At 34.3% G+C, this 17,876-nt stretch overlaps 1 protein-coding gene across 1 annotated transcript; it reads left to right on the plus strand.

Annotated features, from left to right (window-relative positions):
* The first annotated feature begins 2,453 nt into the window (after positions 1-2,453).
* Positions 2,454-14,876, plus strand: LOC138315760 (b(0,+)-type amino acid transporter 1-like). Its single transcript, XM_069257009.1, has 12 exons — positions 2,454-2,786; positions 7,897-8,049; positions 8,577-8,678; positions 9,834-10,073; positions 10,433-10,558; positions 10,778-10,877; positions 11,922-11,966; positions 12,328-12,451; positions 13,001-13,104; positions 13,553-13,649; positions 13,962-14,111; positions 14,470-14,876. Exons 1-12 carry the CDS (start codon positions 2,765-2,767, stop codon positions 14,686-14,688), a joined length of 1,482 nt encoding a protein of 493 aa, XP_069113110.1. The 5' UTR covers positions 2,454-2,764; the 3' UTR covers positions 14,689-14,876.
* Positions 14,877-17,876: the final 3,000 nt, after the last annotated feature.

The following is a 17,876-nucleotide window of genomic DNA, read 5'->3' on the forward strand; positions in this document are numbered from 1 at the left end:
GGTATTCAACAATATTTAATATTTTGCTTATAGAGCTACTGGAATCCTGGATAATGGTTCGTGTGTCTAACATACTATCAGACGTCCCTTATATCTTAATTGCAGATTTGTGTAGACTATGTCTAAAAATGTATTTGATATCAGAAGTGTAATAAAATTAATTTCATTTGCATTAATATGCATTTGCAAAAAAACTAAATTATCTAACTTGTTCAACTCGAGTATCTATATTGATTCTTTAGGCCCAACAGCTATGCTGATATTCCGCGTAAAAATTTAATTACACGGCTGCTGGCGAGAATAGAATAATGAAATCAATGAAAATTTGGCCCTAAATGAACTAGGTGTCGTTGACTCAACCAGACAAACAATGTATGTAGAACCAACGCAGTGTTTTGAACCGATTCCACGGTAAACAACATGCTCATATTCATGATTTACTATATTTATCATAACTTACTTAACAATAAAAGAAAATAAATGTTAATTTACGTAATACGGGTTGTCTTATGTATACCGACGTCATCCTAATTACTTATCGCGCAGTAGTTGACTGTAAATGCGTTATTCAGTAAACAGTAAAACGAACTTTCATTATTTACATAGATTCATACAGATAGTTTATTTGGTGTTGTCAGGTCATAGATATAGATGTCGTTAAAATTCCGTTTTACCTTTTTTTTTTTTTTTTTAAATTCTGGAACAAATAGTGAAATATCAGAAGGAAAGGAATGAACAAAGTGAAGGAAAACCATGGAAGGAGATATGATGAACATTGATAAGCCGAAATTTGTGCGTAGTGGATTGTGTACTTGTGCCATCTGGGTCGAGAAAGATCATTCACGCAGTCTTAAACAATGCTTCTTTTTTAGTGAAAATGTCTTAACTATAATTTATGATAATATAAACGAAGGCCTTTCACATTCTTTTCATATACCTGCACCTTCTTACATCCTATCTTTACCCTTCCCTTATCCACACTTCCACAAAAATACTATTTTATTGTTAATGTCATCTTGTATAATTTTGTGTGTGTTACCTAATATTGTATGGCAAGGGCTTAATATAAGTTGGAAAACTTGTGCCCAATCCTATAGTACATATTTGATACAATAAAATATGTTTAAACTAATAGTAGACCTTTAATTAAAGACTCTAAAATTACACTAAAACCCACCATCTTTGTATGGTAAGTCCGAAAAAAAAGCTAGAAATCGTTGCCTCGTCGCCTACGTGACAGAAAACAACTTACACCCGTTACAAGACCTTTAACAAGTTTTGTTTTAATGTTTATCATGTCTTCGCATATTTTGATAATTTATAGATGTACGGAATTGACTAGAACTTACGTATTATTCTACTACATCAATAAATAATCTGTTACCGGTGAGAATTCCTAATTAGCATTTATACAACATTATGTTCTTGTTCAATTGATTTAAGTGATACACCAGGTTACAAACGAGACTGATTACGGCCCAATATTTACACTTACTATATACAATGTTTACAAATTGGGGATTTGAAGTAGGTTTGTACTTGCAGTTTACCTACTGCTGATTTAACATAGATGCATAATAAACTAAAATTATGTATAATTGATATATCTTTCACCATGTGCCGATAATGTCATTTTTACGTCTAAAGTTTAAAAACAAATACATAATACGTGTGTTTGACTTTTCGACTATTACCAGAGATTTACTATATAAATCTCTGCTATTACTCAATAGAAATTATCGTATCAATTAAAATCTTTCTAATGAATGAAAGATAAAGTTCGGAATAATTCAGGTAAAAATGGCAGTAATCTGAAGTGAATTCTGGTATTTTGTTGTGATCGTGATTTTATATAAGAGTTTTTCATTTCAACTGATATAATGGTCTCTATATTATAAATCTTCTTCAGTTATCAAGTTGATGGTTCACTTTGCTATTATTTATTTATGTGTTGATATGTTTCGTTTTATCAATTACGTAACAAGTGATTTGGAAATATAGGATAAGATATGTTTACATTTTAAATCTACAATAATTGTCAAGTTGGTGGTTCAAATCGCTATTTGTTTTTACATGTTTGGTTTTATTAATTACATTGCAAGTGGAAATTTGTTTCTATGTAATAAGATATGATTATGTATTTGATAAGCTGGTACAATTTTGTCGTGGGTTATCATACCTGTATCGGAGTCCCCTGTGATAAATCTATGTTATCATCTATCAACATGTTTGTATCACGACTAGATCAGCATTTTGCACCAATATTTCAGATGCAAATCAATAATTGATGATACAGAAATGAACCAAATTTTTGCCATGTGCAAAGACTAAGCACGTGTGCAATCCCATTGCAAAATCTTCTATTTGTCATGCACGTGAGGAATTTACTCATCAGTTGATAAGGTCACAGAGGTGAATAGATTTTGATTGGCACACGCCACATTATTATTAGGCTATCTACCTGCATAGTTCGCTTCAGGTAAGAGGTGACTGACAAATGGAATCATACGAATACCGCGGTAACCACATTCTCTTTGTACTGAAAAGACATTCGCCTCATCTGACCCACTTCGAGCTAGTTAAGTCTGTTTGATTCGTCCTAGACAAAATAGCAATATCATGTCAATGACAACAGCCGGATAGCTACACAGTATAATGCAGTGGACGTAAAGGAGGGCTTTGACTTCGGCGGCATATACCTTGTTGAAGATTTTACACTTTCCTGTGGGCAGAACTTGGATAAGGATTTAAAGTGTGGCTCAAAATGGAGAATCCTGTTTTTGTTGGTAAGTTTATAAAATGTTTGAAATAAGTACAATGCGTATCATGGTTGACATGATCATGTATCTATCGCTACTGTATATATTGACATTGTGTGTCCATTTACAATAATACCCCACGGCATTTCAGACTTTAAACTCTCTTACCACATGTTTGCTCACCATGCTAGTTATCACATGAAGTATTTTCTTGATTTATGCTTTATACATGCAGGTATGTAATCTGTTAAGATACATGTGTGTTACAAGGTGTATTTACGCTTTAAATGAAGACCATTGTGACTTAAGCCTTGACATATCACCAAGTATAAACCATTTATGGATTATTGCATTAGATAAGACAGTGGATAATTAATACATAAACAAAACAAAATTAAACCACTAGGGTTCTAAAAGTATCATTCTTGCTGCTCGCGTGAAGAAATTTGTATTTTATTTATTTTATGAAGTTAAGACGTATACAAGGACGGCATTGTGACTGATTGAATGTTTACGTTGTTAACTTAAAATGCATCATTTCGTCATAAAACAACAGGCATCATTTTTGTTTTGTTTGATTCTACATTTATTTAACGCCTGATTATAAAACTTGATCTCCTCAAATGTGCGAGATGTATAAATATGTATATGAATTAGGAGTTTACAGCTTTTGTTTGTTTATATATTGATATACTTTGGTACATAATTTCAATATTGAAGAAGACACAAAACATGATATCCTACTTGGTTACACGGTACTTTGAAAGGCCAAACTAGTCATCCCACTCTTATAGTGATATGGCCGTTGTCAAGCAGGAAACGCAACCACAATATGTATCAATGGTAGTCTCTAGAAGAGTCCACGTTATCAAACTGGAGTGGACTTATCTGCGGATGAATGACAAAATAAACAAAATGAAATGATGTACATATATATAATCAGGCTTGCGATCTTATGACACCTCTTTTGAACGCTGATTACATGATTTGACCGTATTCACCATCTCTTATCCGGAGACAAAAGACCCGTTACATCACTGTCTGAACTTCTTTGTTTGTACCGTCTGTCCTTTATATGTATCTTATCCTTCCCAATTTTCGACGGCTATTAAATTCTGGCTGATAAAGCTTTATGGAGGAACACTATCCAGTACTATATGATAGTATATTGATTTTGTCAATAACATAGTAAAATACCGTGTTGACGTTCCCAGTAAACGATGACAACAATTACACCGAACCAAGCAGTAGGTCTCCCATATCTAATTATAGAAAAGGACTCGATGTGCTTTAGACACTAGAAAACGTAATTTGGTTTCCGAACCTTGTATAATTTATTCCGGATATATACAATTTTCCGCAAATATTATAAGCTATACAACTAACGGGTCAACAGTTACCTATGGTTGGTCATGATACATACGCAATTTAGATCACCTTAGGCATGTTCAAGTGCATCATATCGACATTAGGGGATAATCTTTTAAAGATTTTATGAGTAGCAACAATAAGTAAATGTTTAATTTATTCTTATCAAATACTTTATTGCTAAATATGCTATATACATCGTTCTCTCGGTTGCCAATATCTAAAAGATACGTTGACCAATATTCTAGCCATTCGTGGAATTCAGAAATCAAGGGACACAGGAAACAGTTAAGTCATATACTCAAATAATTTGACTTAAATCTATACTAACAAATTTGTTTTATAAAATGGGTTAGAAAACACAACATGAACCGTACATCAGTCTCCCGAACGATAATCACAATCATCATACACAAAACATTGCATATAATTATACAGCCGTCCTTAAATGACCATTTGATAGGACTTTAAACATGATCATCCAATGACTTTTGGTATTAAATGTATTGATATCAATTAGTGACCCGGTTCATAATGAAATCACGTGCTTAATTGAGAAATGATTGCAATCGTCCAAGACTAGCATCATATGATGTTGTCCGAAATTTTCTGAAATGAAATTAATTCACCCAGGTTAAGTCACAAACTTAAGTAAGAAGAGGAAATTGTGTTGATTTGTATTGCTCTGTCAGTAGCTTCATCTGTTGAAGAATTATGTATAGAATTTAGTTGTAGAACATCAAACACAATTCTAATTGCCAAGCGTTAGAGATACGGATGTTACTGTTAAGAAATCATTATTTCCAAAACATATAGCAGTGCAAAATAATCTGGTTATAACTTGGTACACATGACTTCCCATGGGGGTTGCTACATCATTCAACAGATTGAAAATTACAGACATCAGTTTGCTTATAAAGCACCATTCGTTACACCGAGATTCAAATCTAATTACGCTTTATCATACTCGAGTAAACAATAGTCTGTAGATAAGGCCTTATCGCTCGACATTCTTTCTTTTATAGACCACAACATTATAGTATACCCACTAGTATAAAGTCGGGGTTAAAACGACAAGACTTCGACTAGAATTGGTATATGTTGTGAAATAACACTTGTACAACGTTTCTATATCAAACTGATCCTATACTAATGCTATGTAGGGGATACACGGTACTAAACGTAGGTTGGTGTTTTTATGGGTAAACCAATTCCTCTAAGTGATATCGTCCCATATCCAAAATGGAATTGACTGGAGAACAAAAGTTAGCAAAAGACAACTTGCAAACACATATCATTAAAGATATTTCAAATATTGCTAAGCACAAAATAATAGCCATGATGTTTTAATTTCTATACTGTATTAATTAGAGATATTCCAAGTCGTATCGAAAATCATTAGGCTACCATATACCTGGAGAATTACCCACTTTACAACCGGTGCACATAATACCTCCTACCTAAAAAGTTATTAGAAAAAACAAGTCGTATTTTATGTAATTTTATATGACCAGATGTATGCTAGTTGTAGATGTCGTAACAACGTTATGGTATCAACACAATCAATATTCTTACTAAACTTTGACTTGGATTATATAACAAGTGATAAAAGCTAAACCTAGAGGAGTCTATATCCACGTATCTATGCACACCGGCAATATTTCTTCACGTGAATTTTACGTGAGCTGGGGCGAATAGAAAAGTGAATTTCACATGAAAGGGCGTTCAAATGAAATTCACGTTAAGAAATATTGCCTGTGTATAGCTCTATATTGGAGTTATGCATTTTGCACATTACACTGATTTAGACGAATTCATGGTCATTTCACGCAACAAATGTATAATTACCGTGCTTGATTTTGTGGGAAAGGTTTAGTCTGGCCGGAGTTTTTCTCAAGGAGACCAAACACTATGTCAATATTTCACGCACGGGATAGTTCGTTAAGAAATTTAGGCATATATACTTTTATGTCGTGAGGGAAATCCTAGTAATTATTTTCTTGTTATCCCCCGCCCAACGAAGTTGGCGGGGGATATACAAATGGGTTCCGTCCGTCCGTCCGTCTGTCCGTCCGTCCGTACGAATGGTTTCCGGAGCATAGCTCTAAAACCAGTAGAGATATTTCCACGAAACTTCATACACACATTGGTCTTATGGTCTAGTAGTGCCTTTTGCTATTTTTAGGTTTTCATTTTTTTTCATTTTTTCCGGAACCATGGAAACATTGCTGAAAATATCATATTTTTGTACCAGGTTCGTTTCCAGAGAATAACTCTAAAAACAAAAGAGATATTTCCACGAAACTTCATAGACAAATTGGTCTTATGGTCTAGTGGTGCCTTTTGCTATTTTAAGGTTTTCACTTTTTGTACTTTTTTCTGTAACCATGGAAACATTGCTAAAAATGACAGATTTTTGTGTAAGAATCGTTTCCGGAGCACAACTCTAAAACCAGCAGAGATATTTCCATGAAACTTCATACACACATTGTTCTTATGGTCTAGTAGTGCCTTTTGCTATTTTTAGGTTTTCACTTTTTGTGCTTTTTTCTGTAACCATAGAAACATTGCTGAAAATATCATATTTTTGTAGCAGGTTCATTTCCGGAGTATAACTCTAAAACCAGCAGAGATATTTCCACTTCATAGACACATTCATTTTATGGTCTAGTAGTACCTTTTGCTATTTTTTTGGTTTTCATTTTTTGCACTTGTTCCTAGTTTTTTTCATACACATAAGTCTCCACAATCAAACTTACTTCAGCTTTGATATCTCCATTGGCGGGGGATCTGAATGACTATGTCCTTGTTTGATATATATTATGTATGTGTTGCTGGTATTGTAATTGTCATAATCTATGATATCATATCGGAAGTGTATTAAAATTTGAGGGACGTGGATTGCGAAACATATACTTTTAACAAATTGTTTTTTCCGGAAAATCCTTAACACTGACTATGCAGCTTAAGCTTATTACAGTTAAGGCTAAAACTATTTGTTCTATATATTAACCTGTTTAATACGACGTCCTTTATTTCACATCTAAATAGAGTCATAAACAGAACTCTGCGACACACATCAATCCAAAGCAGTTTTGAGCAAAGGTTTATCGTCAATGTTGCTTTTGTTCATTAATGCTGTCCTTCGCGAATATATCGAAACAAAGGCCTTACAAATACTGATATTTTTTAATGCACTAACATAAATATATTTAGTCTGTAGCATGCTGTGAAGAACGAGTACAAAACCATTGTCATTTGGAAAGTTGATTATATGTACTGTCTTAAGTAATTCACGGTAATCGACTTCTTTATTCTGCCATGTGTTGGTATAAGATTCTATTGAATTGTTTTTAAAGTTGATCACCTCTATATCGATATGTGAATGTTACATGTGTCAAATATGCTTAAACCTTTAAAAGATAACATTTTTAGTTGAACTTCGCATTTCTTTGGAAGCTCGTGTTTTCTTGTATAGTACATTTATTTAACTGTAGACCTACACACACGTGTTTTTTGTGTTTTTTTTGAGGTGATGTGTTTTGTACATTGTAAATATTTTCTTTTAAGAAAATATTTATATACGATTGTATGTGAGGATTAAAGATACATAATCGATTCTGATTTATTTTGTTAAGCCTTTTTTCTAATGCTAAATTATAATGAAGCTTTAAACACGTACATACTAATAGAATTAACAACTGTGGTAGAAATGGATAATTAACCAATATATTAACGATATACCATAGTTAATGGATATCTGTTTCAGATGACTCGGACGGCAAAAATAACGATATCCGAAAGAGAATAAAAGAGTTCCCGGAAGATGAAAAAGATGGAACTACCAAACCTACCACCGTGAAGCTCAAAAAGCAGGTTGGGCTCATCAGCGGGACTTCATTTATTGTCGGGACAGTCATTGGTAAGACTATATTAGCTCAGGACGACACTCCGTATGTTGGCTGTTAACATCACGTTTACATACAATCTTAAACTTTAATTAAGAAATATGTAAATGCAATAGCAACAGCAGTAGCTACATTAAGCATACGATTCCGTTTTATGTTTTGATCATAATTCCTGCAGCAGACACCATCGTCTTGATCTAAAATGGCAATAACGGTTAATGAATTTCATTAGTTCCCTTAATTGTTTTCATTTTTATAATATATCTTTTAACATTAACTCTCTGGTGTGTTGGTCTACGTTGGCTCTGTTGAAACCTTCTTATCTAGCTTTACGGCGTTAAACATAACAACGCAAGTCTGATGATTATAAAGTTATTTATTTATACGATTTTTTTCTCTATCAATGGTCCTTTTTGTCGTTGATCGAATTAAGAAAGAGAAAACAAATTGTATGATATAAACTCACTTCTTTTTTTCCAATGAGGTAGATATACAAAATGAAAAACAAACAACATTTGAATTAAATATTTTATCGTTGCAGGGTCCGGGATCTTTATCTCTCCGAAAGGTGTACTTGAAGAGACCGGGTCGGTAGCGCTGAGTCTAATCGTCTGGGCAGGAGCTGGTCTATTGGCACTGATGGGTATGTATATGTGGATGATTTTTGGTGTTACTTAAGAGGTTATTCCATTGTATACATCTAATTGCTACCGTTCGGTTTATTAAATTTAATGTCATATAAACAATCTGGGTCATATTAACGGTGGAAGAGGGGGTTCCATTCGAAGACACAGTTTAATCTTCAACTTGAAAAATAGTACAAAATAAAAAAATCAAACGATTGTACGAATTTGCACGCAAAATCTTTCAGAAGAGCCAGGTGTTTCAATAGAGAAGGAGATCTATGCTCCATCAGTGGCACCAGACTAAAAAACTATCCTTTCACATTATAACGAGATTTGGGTGATATTTCACTAATTCCGAAAGTAGATATATTTAAGTCCATACTGTATTCAAGGGAAAGCAATAGATTGCCTATACAATTATTATGTCGAACTTGAAATTCCCTTAGTATTTAATGATCACATGTAGCGAGTCTATGTACATAATTTATAACAAGATACGACTGCAATAAAACACGTCTTTCACGTCGTCAGAACCAAAATATATGTGGATTATTGTAATAAATCGTGTCATGATTTCTAGTGTTATAGTATAAAATGGACCTCTTGACTCACTTACCTTGTCCGAGGAGTGTTTACTAAGCAGTTAATCAAATCATGTGAAGAGTCTAAAACTTTGTTTCATAACAATCGAACACCGGTTTTGCATCTGTAAAACAGTTTCTATCGAGTGTTTTATTACTCCTAATATCAACAAGGACGCTTTAAAGACGCATAAACACGGAACTATAGCAATATTAGACACGTTTGTATGTACATAAGTCGGATTAAGTGAAATATTTTTTCATGGAAATATTTGCTGATATTTTTTATTCTTTGTTAATTTCGGCTTCCAAAACTAAAATTCTACCTATATGTTTCTCATAAATACAGTCATATATTAAATACATCTAAAATAGATAAAATGCCAACTCCTGAAATACTGCGATCTTTAATCTGAATTGTGCTATCAAGTAAGCATAGTTATTATCTGTTAGCAAATTAATACCGAGGTACATCTGTAATATATGGATAGGAACTGTTTACAATTCAAACTTCAGGTAATATATCGGGACCATGGATGGTGTTTAATTGTGTTACATTTTTAAATTGTGTTACACTTTCTTTTCACAAAGGGTCTTTATGTTATGCGGAACTAGGAACACTAATCAGAAAATCTGGGGGAGAGTATCAGTACATCAAACAAGCGTACGGAAACATCCCCGCGTTCTTGTACGCATGGACGTCCGTCATTGTCATCCGAACATCCTCTATGGCCATCATATGCCTGACGTTCGGGGAATATGTTGCCACATTCTTCCCCTATTGCGGCAGTCCGGAACTCCCGACGAAATTGGTGGCAGCACTAGCCATTTGTAAGTTTTCATATTTAGGGTGGTACAACCGATAACACTTATTTCAAAAAATAACTAAAGAAAGTGCTAAACAAAGCCAAGTTATCTGTGTATATGTAACCTATTCATTAACTCTATAGTTAGATCATGGGATGATTTGAACTGGGTAAAAAACGGACAACAGAGATTTAATTTGCCGTCATTTAAAAACTTTTAACCTTAACATAATGGGAAAATCACATGAACGTCAATCTGAACATCTACTCTTCATTCTATAGATGTTCCTGTCATTTTACATATATCTTTATATTGTTACACATAGAATTATCCTGATAAGAGTATGGTGATACATGAAGTAACTATATTTAAATTAATTTCAGTGACACTGGCCATCATCAATTGTATCGACACTCGCCTAGCTACTCAGGTCCAAGTGTTCTTCACCATCGCCAAGCTGGTGGCTCTGCTCATCATCTCCGTTGGAGGCGTAGTCCGTATGGCACAAGGTTGGGTTTAGTATTGCTCATCGTCCTGATACAAATGTTATATTTTTGTTTTTAAAATGTCTTCTCTAAATAAGTACCTATGTAAGCATATGTTCTGTAAAATATTTTAACGTTCGCTTTGCCATTGTTGAGTAGAAGCGTTGTTAACGTAGGCCTTTGCATAGCAGTGTGCCAATGCAAAGCGAACTGTTTAGGGTAAAACTTATTATCTCTGTTTAGGAAATATAAAAGAATTACAGCGTGGATTTGAGGGGACAACAAATTCGCCGTCTACAATAGCGCTGGCTTTCTACGATGCTTTGTGGTCATATGACGGATGGTGAGTACGGTTGGTCTGTCACATACCATCTGGATGGTGAGTACAATTGGTCTGTCACATATCGTCCGGATGGTGAGTACGATTTGTATGTCACATATCGTACGGATGGTGAGTACGATTTGTATGTCACATACCGTACGGATGGTGAGTACGATTTGTATGTCACATATCGTGCAGATGGTGTGTACGATTTGTATGTCACATACCGTGCGGATGGTGAGTACGATAGTTATGTCACATACAGTACGGATGGTGAGTACGATAGTTATGTCACATACCGTACGGATGGTGAGTACGATTGGTTTGTCACATATCGTACGGATGGTGAGTACGATTTGTATGTCACATATCGTGCAGATGGTGAGTACGATTTGTATGTCACATACCGTGCGGATGGTGAGTACGATAGTTATGTCACATACCGTACGGATGGTGAGTACGATGGGTGTATCACAAACCTTAATCTTTGACAAGAAAAAACTTATTAAAAGACATGTTTGATGATACTACTTGTAAGGAGATTTGGTAGCTTATATGAACGTGTTTTCCATTCCAATTTCAACAAGATGTTCAGACATATTTTGCACTTTATTGATTACGACCAATCTATCTCAGTGAACTCAAATCTGTATTATTGAACTATTGTATCATGTCGTTATATGTATGTTTTCTCTCTTTTGTAAATGTTTGTGGATATGAGCATTTTCCCTGTACAATTTAGTAATCAGCCTTTTGTGGGGGGGTTTTCAGACAAACTGTTCTGTTATGTACTCTTTCTTAAAGTGCTAGTTTCTGCTTATGTTGTTTAGCGCTCGGCATAAAGAGCGCTTGCGTTGCCTTATCGTTTTGCACATTCGTTACCGCAAAAACAGTGTTGACATACGCCAGTGTATTTTGTAACCTAGGCCAGCTACTGTACTATGCAGTTGAAACGCCCATATCCATGAACCTTCACATTTTGGCTGACAGTTTTTTTCTGATTATTGATATTGAACATGATGTTTTAAATATGATAATGAAAATTCTCTTCCAATATTTTTATAGGAACAATCTGAACTATTTAACAGAAGAAATGAAAAATCCTAAAAAGTAAGTATTTCATTACTATGGCACATCAAATATTGGATTTTATTAAACTTTTAAAGTCTTTTCCATTTCATTCATTCAAGCTTTGTCAAGCAAAAGTTAACAGTTATTTGTATGAAATAAATACATGTTTTAATCATTTAACTATATGAGCTTTATTTAGATAAATTTAAAAGTAAAAATGCTGGCCAACAATCAAGCGATGTCTCCTTTCATTACACCAATTTTTCATGTAAATGCTTTCGGTTTCGCACAAATCAGTTTACACGAATGCGTATCTTGAATCTGGTGGTGTTCACATGAAAAGAAATTAATAGGATATGAAAATCTATTTACGCAAGCCTTCCTTTCTCATATCATACAGGAATCTGCCTCGTGCTAATGTATTCGGCATCCTCCTCGTGACCTTTATATACCTGTTGACCAACGTATCTTACTTGACCGCCATGACGTCAGCAGAACTTTTAGCCTCAAATGCAGTGGCAGTGGTAGGTATAGTACTGTGATTTCAGACTAAGAGTATATATGCTGTAATAGTGATATGATTGCGTGTTTTACTAAAGGTCCAATAGCTTAGACACAAGACAAATCAAGATGAGAGATGAGTCAACTCAATTCAGAGATATTTATATTTTCTATTTAATCAATAATTAAACGTGTAGTAACAGGTTTACTTAGCTGATAATAGGACGTTAAGCAAATATCAACCAACCAAAATCATTATTAAAGTTATTTATATGATATCGACTTGGTTCCCCTTTTCAAAAAACAACTATTTGTTTCTATTGAACTGATATTTCGAATTTTTAATTCACTATCACGATAGAGGCCGCGGTGGATGTGTAGTTAAGGTGTCTCAATATATTACCACAAGCCCTCCACCTCTGGATCGCGAGTTCGAATCCCATGTTAGGCAGTTGCCGGGTAGTCCAGTTTTCCTCCGCCATCAAACCTGGCACATTTTTTCATGACCTTGGCTGTTAATAGGACGTAAGACTTACCAACCCAAACTATGAGGGTGTTGCTTTCTTTGCTAGACTTGGGGTGACCGTATCCTAGGCGGGGCAGCCATCTTAATGCCGCTTTCTGTCCTCTTTTCTACATTCGGAGCAGCTAATGGAACACTGTTCTCGGGTGGCAGGTATACATCATGTGTTATTGGTATCAATTGCTTAGCAGTGTCTGTTTTATTAATTATAAATCATTATAAAGTGAACCAGATAGTGTTGATTAATTATAATTTGTATTGAAATTGAAATGATGTAACTAACGTTATCGCTACTCGTTTCTCAGGATTTGATTTTAAAAAGGACTGTGCCACCCTTTCCTGTTTTCATGTACAATTTGGTCTTGGCTGGCACATTACAAATGAGGTTTTTGATGAAACATTTGTTTTCATTTCCGCGATATACTAGTATCTGATGTACCCATGTTATAGATATTCATAAACATTGAGTTTGTGTGTCAGTTCCTTTACTGTCGCCTTTTTAAAATCCATTTTGAGTATGTTTTCTGTATATCCAATGAGTTTAGCTGCACATATTCATGGATAATCGGCTGTTCAGTTAGTATCCACATCTGTTCTGTAGGGTTGTCTATGTAGCTGGTAGGGATGGAATGCTTCCTGAACTGTTGTCATATGTAAACTGTAAACGCTCAACACCAGTGCCATCAATTATATTCACAGTGAGTATGTTTCATAATCTTTAATATTCAAACAATATATTAAAGAAATAACATTAATAAGTACATTGTGTTGGTCATTCAACAATCTGGCATAACGTTGGATGTATCGATTTGATACCAATTATTACAAGACTCGATACGTTGGTGTATCTTCTTTTTAAACATTCGTCTCATGACTGTGACTTTGGAGCTGCGGATTTCCCCACATATGACCATAACATAATGAAGGAACGTGTGAGCTCGTAAAGCATATGAAAAACATTGAGAAGAAAAATACGACTACGTTAAACCTGAATTTGAATCTATCTTCAGACGATCATTTCCATCGCCATGGTTATTCCCGGTAACCTGTCGGAGCTGATAGACTTCTTTAGCTTTACCGCTTGGATCTTCTATGGCGTGACAGTCAGTACCCTGATAGTGTGTCGATACACCATGAAGGACGTGGAGAGGCCGTTCAAGGTAAAGTAGTCTTCTAACTGGACAATGGTAGTTAGTAATTCTATAATGGCTATGAAAATCTAGTAATTTAATCACTTGCTACCTGCTCACTAAATGTGAAGACTTTTAAAGAGTCACAACAAAAACATACCGCAGGCTCCCATTCACTCACGCACTCACACATGCAATGCACCGCATATACATAAGAACATCTTTAAATGTCTCTGGCTGTTATTGAATATGACATTAATCTAACCAACCAAACAAAAGTGAAAACCTATCGGATTAAATTGAAATCGATATTTTTTGCCAAAAAATCATTTTTTTTCTCTTTTGATCAATTTTGTACATTCTATTATGTTTGTTTTCATTTGTTAAGGTGGCCTTACCGATTCCCATCCTATTTGTACTTATGTCGATCTATCTGGTGATCGGCCCCATCATCCAGAGTCCCCAGATAGAATTCCTGTACGCCTTCTTGTTCATCGTAGGGGGACTCATATTCTACATCCCCCTCGTCCACTTCAAACTCACCATCCCTTTAAGTAGCTGGGGTAAGTATGTGTTAAAGGTAGGATTATTGCCGGATGTCTATTGAGATCAGATTATTGGAGTTGATTGTTTTCTGACATCTTTTTGAAATAACATGTTTTAATACATGAATGTTATTTTTATTTTAACAAATTGCTATTTGCCATAAATAAATAAATGAACCATTGAAATGCACTACAGTAATTTCTGTAATGATATCCGTGGATAACAGGGGTCAATATAGGTCAATAATCATTAGTGCATCAAATGGTTAATTAACTCATCGTTAACGATGAACTACTAATATTCATGTGTATTCTTCTGGTTGAAAACCTTGATTAACATGCTGAATCAAGGTTCCTGTAATAGAGTTTGGTTAAGTTTATAATGTGTCAACAAACCTTGTAAGGTGCATAATTGCTGCGTGAATTGACACCAGAATAAAAAGATAATCATCTACAAAGTTATTTTAAAATTGTTTATTAATTTTCATATTTCTCTTTCAGGAAAAATATCTACATTTTCTCAGCTGTTTTTCGAGGCTGTACCGAGTCCGTTTATCCCTGACGAGTAACTAGTGTAGTTAGTATCAATAATAAGGTATAGGAGTTAGTTTATTATGTATTTAAAGCTATTGAAAATGTAGCCCAAACATTGCTAAATCAAAACGGTATCAAAGACCATGCCAGCAAGCATTACCGGTACTACCGCGAGTATTTATCTGAAATCCGAATGTCTATTTTAGGAAAAGTAGACGATTTTTAGATAAGTTATCAAGTATTTGGTGGTAAAACTGTTTCAGTGTCAAGATTTGCACAAAGGCACTTGTTGAGAATAGTAAACTGCATGTTGCTTTTTTTTAATTCCATAAACATTAAACAAAATTGAATATCTTATAAAGCTGTTTATCCAAGCAAGTGTGATTCAATATTATGTCATATTGATATGCAATATTCTAAGAGGAGTTCCAGACGACAACTCTGGCGCATGATTTCTCTGTTTAAATGTGGACGTCGTGTCACGTTAACCCAGTCTGGTTCTTGTGTGGCATGCTTCAATATTATTGACTTCACATCTAATTCAGATTAGACTTGTAAATTTGCTCCATTGTGATTCTCCTCTCTACATGCGCATCGCAGTGAAGCAGAATTACAATATAAACTTATTTAGATTGAATCATATTTTGTTTTGCTTTTCCAGACCTTTGGTTGCATTCATATGTTAAACAAGAAAACATTATTCACAATCTCGGTGTAGTTGATTGAGTTTATCTGCCACAATTTCTTAACACGCAATATTGTACGTGTGCAATTCCCTAGGCATAAATTGTGTAAAACTTTATCATATCATTTTTCTTTTCATTTTAAATTATTATTTCCACATAGTGGGTATTAAGCATTTCATATTCATTATAGAAATTAAGATATGTAACACAACCAATATCATAGTAATACCAAAGATTGACGTGCATTCAATGCATATGTATAAAATCCCGGTCATAAAACTACGTTTCTTTGTATTGTTTTTCGTTATTACACCCTTTATTCGTTAGTGTGGGTGACAATGATGGTATGTTGCATTTCGTACATTGATGCTTATAACAGTATTTGTGCACGGTCTGTAGTTATGGTTGGGCTCTCACGAGTTGGATATCCCATGTTGGGCTCTCACGAGTTGGATCTCCCATGTTGGGCTCTCACGAGTTGGATATCCCATGTTGGGCTCTCACGAGTTGGATATCCCATGTTGGGCTCTCACGAGTTGGATATCCCATGTTGGGCTCTCACGAGTTGGATATCCCATCCTCTGTGGATTGTTCCTTCTAACATCTACAAAATCGGCCATTATAACCATGAATTTCATTCGCTCAAAATTGCAACTAACAAAGGAAGAATGACGTCTGAGACTCGTGTTATAACGTAATCATGGGTCCCCGACGATTAGGAAGGGTGTGGTATATGCACGAATATCTCCGAAGTAGTTGCTGGACTTTTTCCCGAACGGGACTTCTACAGACTTACCGCAGACATGTCTCTGTATAAATTCATGTAAGCTTTAGGAGATACATTCCTACTATGTGCTGGCTGCTATGTTTTAAATATGATCAAAAACTATTTCCCACTTGGCACATACAAAATTATATTGTTGAAAATGTTATCGAAAGAGTTTCATATCATGTTTACTCATTTACTTATAATGATAAACAAATGATGAGCTGGGAATCACAATCATCATCAATTAAAGATGCTCCACCGCCTACAGAGCATAAATGATATTCCTCATTTGAACAATAATTGGTGTTTAATCGTATATATATATTCGTTTATATATATATGTCTAATTAACAAAAAAATGATATTAAATAATTTATTTCGCCATTGGTGCATGTGCAATCAGTACTTCATTCCATATAGGATATAGTGACACGGAATTTTTTCGGGAAGCAATTAATTATTTTTCATATTTTTAACTCAAAGTAAAATTAGAAGCTCAAATTTTTCAATGGTGGTAATGGTGTAAAGTAAGTAACTTTTGCAACTGAAGAAAATACTTAATCGTCTGCTCCTGTTTTTGATAGCGAAAAAATACCATTTGACAGCGGTGGAGCATCTTTAATGATATGTTTATTAGACACATCATTCAGTAATTTCCAAATAAAATGGTCAGCCTATTACTATAAATAAACTTATTTTATAATACTATATCTAAATATTACTGTGAATTGAGCTAAGTTTTACAACTTGTAATTAGAGCATTACCTACAATACATAAAGTTACATTTTCCTAGGTAATTATTGTTTTGTCAATTATCTGATGGTCTATGATGTTACAATGATGAGTTGTAACGTTGTTTTATGAGTACTGTAAATGCTATTTCAGCCTTCGAGTATGTTGTAACAGTTGGATTGTTTTGTTTTCCTTTGTTCAATGTTCAATAGCTTAGACACGAGGCAGAACCAGATGAAAGTCAACAAAATAAAACGCGTAGATATTTCTATATCCCATTTAACCAGTAATAATAGTATTATGTAATAGACCATAGATTGAATAACTTTATTTCGTTTATTCAATTGTGGAATGGCACCTGGCATAAACAGTGCCGTTTTCTAATATCAATGCAAGGTAAAAAATGAATAACTCTTTAAATATGGCAACATTATATAACGTCAATATGTAACAACGGGTTTGTGAATCCAGAATAAAGATGTTGAAGTACATTGTTATAACAATATATTTTGTAAAGGATTATAATAG

Source organism: Argopecten irradians, chromosome 2 (assembly GCF_041381155.1).
Source record: "Argopecten irradians isolate NY chromosome 2, Ai_NY, whole genome shotgun sequence".
In the NCBI taxonomy this organism is placed as follows: domain Eukaryota; kingdom Metazoa; phylum Mollusca; class Bivalvia; order Pectinida; family Pectinidae; genus Argopecten; species Argopecten irradians.

Coding starts and splice junctions, on each gene's coding strand:
- LOC138315760 (XM_069257009.1), top strand. CDS start 2,765: ATGGAGAATCCTGTTTTTGTTG. Junction 2,787..7,896: donor GGAGAATCCTGTTTTTGTTG/GTAAGTTTATAA, acceptor TATCTGTTTCAG/ATGACTCGGACGGCAAAAAT. Junction 10,559..10,777: donor CGTAGTCCGTATGGCACAAG/GTTGGGTTTAGT, acceptor ATCTCTGTTTAG/GAAATATAAAAGAATTACAG.